The 6,947-nt window shown below is 36.7% G+C and overlaps 1 protein-coding gene across 1 annotated transcript; it reads left to right on the plus strand.

Moving 5' to 3' along the window:
- The first annotated feature begins 7 nt into the window (after nucleotides 1-7).
- LOC105138200 (calcium-dependent protein kinase 20-like) lies at nucleotides 8-6,488 on the plus strand. The gene is made up of 7 exons (XM_011044234.1): nucleotides 8-1,163; nucleotides 3,154-3,297; nucleotides 3,402-3,554; nucleotides 3,977-4,092; nucleotides 4,943-5,110; nucleotides 5,816-6,040; nucleotides 6,142-6,488. The coding sequence occupies exons 1-7, from the start codon at nucleotides 248-250 to the stop codon at nucleotides 6,220-6,222; spliced, it is 1,803 nt and encodes a 600-aa protein (XP_011042536.1). The 5' UTR covers nucleotides 8-247; the 3' UTR covers nucleotides 6,223-6,488.
- The last annotated feature ends 459 nt before the right edge of the window (nucleotides 6,489-6,947 follow it).

A 6,947-nucleotide genomic window follows, 5' to 3' on the forward strand; every position in this document is an offset into this window, starting at 1 on the left:
TTTTTTTTTTGGGATTGTTATTGGTGAATCTGTAGCCATATTTTGATTATTGTTTCCTTATTAATGTCATTTGGAGCCAAATTGCAAAATTTGGATTTGATTGAAGGCCTGAGATCTGATCACCAAGAAATATCAAATTGTTTCTTTTTACTGTTAATGGGATCAAAAAGATTCAATCTTTATACTGCGTTTCATAGAAGAGAGGTGGTAATAAGGACCTGAAGATTAATAGGACTAGTTGTTTTTGATGGGGAATACATGTGTAGGACCAAATCTAGGCAATAAGGGATTCTTAAATAGTGTTACTGCTGCGATATGGCGTTCCCGGCCACCAGAGGACAGGTTGCCTCCTCCTAAAGGAGGAGATGGTAGCAATAATAATGGTGACTCAAATGCGGGTCTGATTGGTGGATCAAAAAAATCTGAGGGTTCTAGAAAAGGATCAACTGATGATCATCCATCAATGCCGGTCCAGAACACCCCACCTGAACCAGTTAAAATGCTCAATGAGGCGCCGCCACCACCTAAAGTCATTGAGCACGAAAGATCCATTAAGCCGGAAATGAGAGATGTGGGGATTGGTAAGCCTGGGGAGGAGCAGAAGGAGAAGAAACCTACTCATGTTAAGAGGGTTTCGAGTATAGCGCTTCAAATGGAATCCGTGTTGGGGAGGAAAACTGGGAATTTAAAAGATATTTATAGTTTAGGGAGGAAGCTTGGACAAGGGCAATTTGGGACGACGTTTCTTTGTGTTGAGAAGGCTACTGGAAAAGAGTTTGCTTGCAAAACCATTGCAAAGAGGAAGTTGACGACACCGGAGGATGTGGAGGATGTCAGGAGGGAGATTCAGATAATGCATCATTTGGAGGGTCATCCTAATGTGATAAGAATTGTGGATGCTTATGAGGATGCTGTTGCAGTCCATGTTGTTATGGAACTTTGTTCAGGCGGGGAGCTTTTCGACAGAATTGTTCAGAGGGGACATTATACAGAAAAAAAGGCGGCTGAGCTTGCGAGATTAATTGTTGGTGTTGTCGAAGCATGCCATTCTTTGGGAGTAATGCACCGGGATTTGAAGCCTGAGAATTTTCTGTTTGTCAGTCAGGAAGAGGATTCGCCACTTAAAACAATAGACTTTGGCCTCTCAGTGTTTTTCAGGCCAGGTACACCTCTGAGCTTCACTTTTTTTGTTGCAATGGTTAGATCTAGGACCCCTTTACTTGAGGCATTCTAGAGCTAGAGCCATACGAGCCTTCTTGTTTGCTCTATTACTTTAGAGTTCTTGAAAATAGTTTCCCCTATTATGCTTTTGCTCAGTTCTATTATCAGATGCTTGTTGAATGAATTATGTGTTGTTATGACTTCCTGCTTTACAGGAACTAATAATGCACTTTTAGATGTATATGTCTTGCTTGTAGATTGATTTTGGAAATGGAGCATGAGTTACAATGCTGAGAGAGGTCATGCAAATTCCACTAATAATTAATATGACCTCCTTCTGACAAGTATAGCACCAACAATTTACTGACTAAATGGATAAGAATAGTAGCTCAATTATAATTATCTTTTCTTAATTATGAAGATTTTCATATGCTAGTTGCTTTTACTATGAGAATAGAACAACGTGCCCCCTTTCTGTGCCCCCCTAGGGGTTGGGGGGAGTGGTTGGCTGTAGGAGATGCTTGCATGTTTCGAAAAACGATGCTTATCAACTGTGGAAATAATTATCAAAGAAGAGTTATGGTCACAGATATCATTAATGGCTAGGCAAAAGGTACGATTGGTTTCGTAAAGTCTTCTTCCAAATTTAAGGAAGTTAAAGTTTGTTGTTAGACCTGAATTTATCCCCAAATAATTGCTTTGAATTATTTTTTCTCGCTATCGAGACAAGGATAGATGTTTTGCTTTAATAATTTGAGGCAGTCATGAGCAAAACCCTATCTCTTCATTTTTTGATATCATGATCAACAATGTGGTATGGGCTATGGAGACCTGGTAATGCTTTTCTCAGGCCTGATATTCCTCCTTTGGAACTATAAATCCTTAATCAAGTCCTTTGCAACGATCTCTATCTGACTGCCTGTCATATGCAGAGGAGAACAGTGTAGGTTCATTTTTGCTTGAGGTTAGACCAGGTGATTGATTCTTCCCTGAGAAAATTATCTGAAGGCCGTAACCCTTCTGAGAGTTTGTTTTAGTCCATCATTTTCACTAGCTAGCGTCCTGCTACTGAGACATTCTTACTTATCAAAAGCAGAGAATGTGTTGCTATGTTCAAAGCATCCCTTTTCCCTTTGATTTTGTTTGGGAAAGGGGACATCACACAAAACCGACAACACCCAAGAACCACTTAACAATTCATGATCGCAGAAAAAGCATATCCATGTGAAATTAGTGCACGAGTAAGTTGAGTGAAAGAGATTCTTAGATCTACATAGAGCTTATAACAGATAACAAACAGTGCTCTGATCAAGCCTGACTGGAGACTATGAAAGAAATTACATCATTCAAATATTATTTAGAGTGTGAGCAGTAAACGCAAGCAAGCTGTGTGATACACACACAGGGCCATCAAAGGTTCAGGATCCTGCTTTTGATTTTGACTCTGAACAACAAAATATGTGTATATTTACTTGTATTTTGATAGCCTGCAGTGTAAGTTTCGATGGCAACATCTGAAAGTCTGGAAATGGTTTTCCATTCTAAAGTTGTATGTCTGGAGCTGATAACTGTGGGGTATATAAGTGATAGAGGCCAAATGTTGAATTTCTTAAGTTCCAAATACGTAACTGGCTTCTCATTAGAAGCTATTGTAACCTATTGCTTAAGATCTATTGGTTGCAATGCACACTATGGTTGCAAAATATACTGTTTCCTTGTAATATCGAAAGACACACATTAGACTGTGATTTTCTTCGTTGACTATGCCAGACATTTGCATAATTTAGTACATGAACATTTCAACACCCACGCCAATAGATTACTTTAGCATACCTCCTATGTCTGTCGCTTTTGAATGGATATATTTGCCTGCAGTCTGCACATAGTCTCTTCATTGCTCATGCTTATTCAAAATTTAGTCAGCATTAAATTGTTTCCTCCTCACTAAGCTTTCCCATTTCTGAGAATTGACTAATCATTTCATCATCTCAGGTGAAACTTTCACTGACGTAGTTGGCAGCCCCTACTATGTAGCTCCAGACGTGTTGCGGAAGTTATACGGTCCAAAATGTGATGTTTGGAGTGCTGGAGTGATCATCTATATTTTGTTAAGTGGGGTACCGCCATTTTGGGATGGTGAGATTCATGATCTAGAAATTTGTTTATATTTAAGTTTTATCTAATGATTCTAGACATTCTTTGACTGAATCTAATTTATGTTCTGTCATGTTTGGGTTCAGAATCAGAGCAAGGAATATTTGAGCAGGTTTTGAAAGGGGAACTAGACTTTGAATCAGAACCTTGGCCTAATATATCTGAAAGTGCAAAAGATCTTGTTCGAAAAATGCTAGTAAGGGACCCTAAAAAACGGCTGACAGCCCATGAAGTTCTCTGTGAGTATGCTTACCACTGTGAACTAATCTTTTATTATATCTTTGGCAGATAAACCAGTGCATTGCTTATTATTTGGTTCATCATGTTTCTTTTTTAAGTTGTGTATGTTTAATGATAATCCTAAATTTCTTTCATCATGATTCATTATAGCTTCTAGAAAGTTGAGCACATAACAGAACTGAATGGAGGAAAAAACTCATACACAAAGTTGAGTTTTTGAGTTGAGTTTTTGCTTAAATGGAGGAATGTTACAAAATCATAAATTAAGTTCTTGTTTGATGCGAGGATAAACCACGGTACTAAGCTAGATAGATAATGGTTTAGGAGTTAGACTAAAAGTAAAGAACTTGTCTCGATATTACTGGTTTCTTCTGTCGCCAAGGAATAGCAATCGTTGCACGATGCATTTGTTCTTGTGCAGGCCACCCTTGGGTGAAGATGGAAGGTGTAGCACTTGATAGACCTCTTGATCCAGCTGTCCTAAGTCGGTTGAAGAAATTCTCAGCCATGAATAAGCTCAAGAAAATTGCCATTCGAGTGAGTTTTTCTAATCCCTGAAATCTTGAAAATTTGTGCACGCATGGTAACTGTGGAAAACTTAGGTCATACTTCGATGCTGTTTCATAATAATTGAAACAACGAATGCAATGAAGCGGATCTGTTCCTTTGTTTAGTTGCCGGGCTTATTTTGAGTGGAGTTGCAATACTAAAACACAAATACTAGAAACATCATTTTGTATTTGATTTGATAATTAAAAGGTAATATAGCAGTTCAATATCACCTGCTGCTTTGTTTCTTGCGTCTGTTAATGAAGAGATGTTGCTTGTCTTTTCAGACAAGAAGTACATATATCATAACCTGAAAATTGCGGTTTTAAACCTTATGACTATTCCATGCTTTATGCTCATTTTTCTTCTGATGCAATCATCTTTGTGATATTTATCACTATCTTTTCATTAAAAATTTTAATCTAATGTGCTTTGCATTTATAAATACAAATATGACATTACAAGTTGAAAATGTAACCAAATATCATCATAAAGTCATCATACAATTAAGCTCACATTACAATTATAAATCTCTAATCACAGGTATTCAAGCATTTCTTATTAATTAGCTGAAGCATTTGCATCAGTGCATTTTTCATTTGAGTACATAGTTTCAAATAGTAAGGAAAACTATTTTTCAAAGATGTAGTCAAAATGTTAAATGTGTGACTACATGTTGTACAGAATCCCTTTCTCCCAGTATTTACTCTTAAAAGAGACTTCTTGGTTGAATTGCTTCAAGTTTTCATTTAATTTTTTAAGACAACAACGCAGACTTGGAGCTTTAATTGGTATGGCTTGTTCTTTTATTTACTAGGTAACTTCCTTTTCATCTCAGGTCATTGCTGAAAGCCTCTCTGAAGAGGAAATTGCAGGTCTGAAAGAAATGTTCAAGATGATAGACACAGACAGTAGTGGACATATAACTCTTGAGGAACTGAAGACTGGTTTGGAAAAAGTGGGTGCTAATATCAAGGATTCTGAACTTGCTGGCCTAATGCAAGCTGTAAGCTCGTTTGAAATTCAGATTCTAGTTTTATAGTTATGTAGCATAGGATCATGATGGTAGTTTTCTTTCTTTTTAGAGAACTCCTTATCTTGAAATTTTCTGCTGCTAACCATTAAGAGATTTCAGACAATAGAATGAGATTTATTTCCAGGTCATCTATGGTTAAACATGATGAAATTTAGTCCGAGTCTCTCTGAGCCAAGCTGAATCTTAGAAAATTAGTGTGACCAAGATTGAAGTCTTGTGCATCTATTTTTCTCGTGGATTACCTATTAAACAACTCTTAGACAAGCTGTTGTTCGATTTAGCTTTAAAGGTAAAAAAACATGGAGAAAGAAGCAGGAAAAACCCCAGATATTGTAGCATGGAGCAGGACTTCTGTAGGTTATGCTTAAAGAGCCCAGGTCCCTGGGAGTCTTGGGACGAGATACAAACACACGTCGGCACTCATGCACAGATCATAAGAAACTTGCTATCATATCTAAATGTAAATGTAGCGCATGTCTGTATGTAGAAATTGATATGTTTTTGGTTATATTATAGTCTCTGAGATTTTATCATGGACGTTGAATTAACTTATAAAACACCACTCAAGCATCTGGGATCTCCCAGGTGATTGTCTTGAATGTTACCGCATCTATGTTTCCTCTGATCCATTCAGCTTGATTCTGATTTAGCTTCCTGCCTGTAAAAAATTTTCAGGCTGATGTTGACAACAGTGGTACCATAGACTATGGCGAGTTCATAGCAGCTATGCTCCATCTGAACAAGATTGTGAAGGAGGATCATCTCTATTCAGCCTTCTCATACTTTGACAAAGGTGGGAGTGGATACATTACTCAAGATGAGCTCCAACAGGCCTGTGAGCAGTTTGGTTTAGGAGATGTTCAGTTAGAAGAAATTATACGCGAGGTTGACCAGGATAATGTAAGTATCTTCCTCCCAGTAATCATTTTCATTCGCCTTCAGGTAGAAATTAGTTTATCTCGTCAGCATTATTTAATTTTTCACTTTCATGTTCTTCTCAGGATGGGCGCATCGATTATAGTGAATTTGTGGCAATGATGCAAGACACTGGTTTTAGCCAGACAAGATCACAAATAACTTAGATGTAAGATTCCGACAAGCCTTTAAGCCGTAGGAGTTAATTTGTATTTTCTAGGTGTCATAAGTTAACAGAATGTGCAGTGCATACTGTTGTAAAGAGGAAACAGGCTTCAGGAAGGTTACAAGAGTTGAGTATCCTTCCAGGTTGTATTTACCACCTTTTAGGTTTCTGTTAAATGTATTCAGTTGGATTAGATTGCAATTCCCAAGTTTGAAAACTTTGTTCATGATTTACCTTCGTTTTCTTCTGTTGAATCTTTTTTTTTTTTTTCAACTAAAGGATGCTTGATGATGTCAACTGTTAGACCAGTCCGTATGAGTGGCGAGTTAAATTTAATCTCTTCGAGTTTGATCGTGGATCAAGCCTAATTGGATATGAGTATAGGGAATTACCAGATCCTTCGTTGCTAGGCTTAGCTGCATGCCAAGGCTAGCAACCCTCTAGAACTATTTTGATTGCATGTGAAGTCCACCAAATGAGTATTGTTTGTTTATTTTTATAAATTTTAGGCTTTGTTTGTTTTTAGAAAAATTATTTTATTTTAAAAAGTGAATTTAAAAAAAATAAATTTTTAAAAAGTAAATTATTTTTCAATGTTTAGTAGTATTATGAAAAATAAACTGAAAAATACTTTCCAGTATTTGGTTATGTTATGGGAAATAAACTGAAAAATAATTTATTAATATTTTATTTTTTTCAAGTTTATTAAAATAATGATAAACAAAT

Source organism: Populus euphratica, unplaced genomic scaffold (genome assembly GCF_000495115.2).
Source record: "Populus euphratica unplaced genomic scaffold, PopEup_1.0 scaffold74.1, whole genome shotgun sequence".
Classification (NCBI taxonomy): domain Eukaryota; kingdom Viridiplantae; phylum Streptophyta; class Magnoliopsida; order Malpighiales; family Salicaceae; genus Populus; species Populus euphratica.

Excerpts from the sequence above, each read along its gene's own strand:
- LOC105138200 (XM_011044234.1), top strand. The coding sequence starts at position 248 with ATGGGGAATACATGTGTAGGACCAAATCTAGGCAATAAGGGATTCTTA. Across the intron at positions 3,298-3,401 it reads GGTACCGCCATTTTGGGATG|AATCAGAGCAAGGAATATTT; the intron begins GTGAGATTCATG and ends GTTTGGGTTCAG. Across the intron at positions 4,093-4,942 it reads TCAAGAAAATTGCCATTCGA|GTCATTGCTGAAAGCCTCTC; the intron begins GTGAGTTTTTCT and ends TTTTCATCTCAG.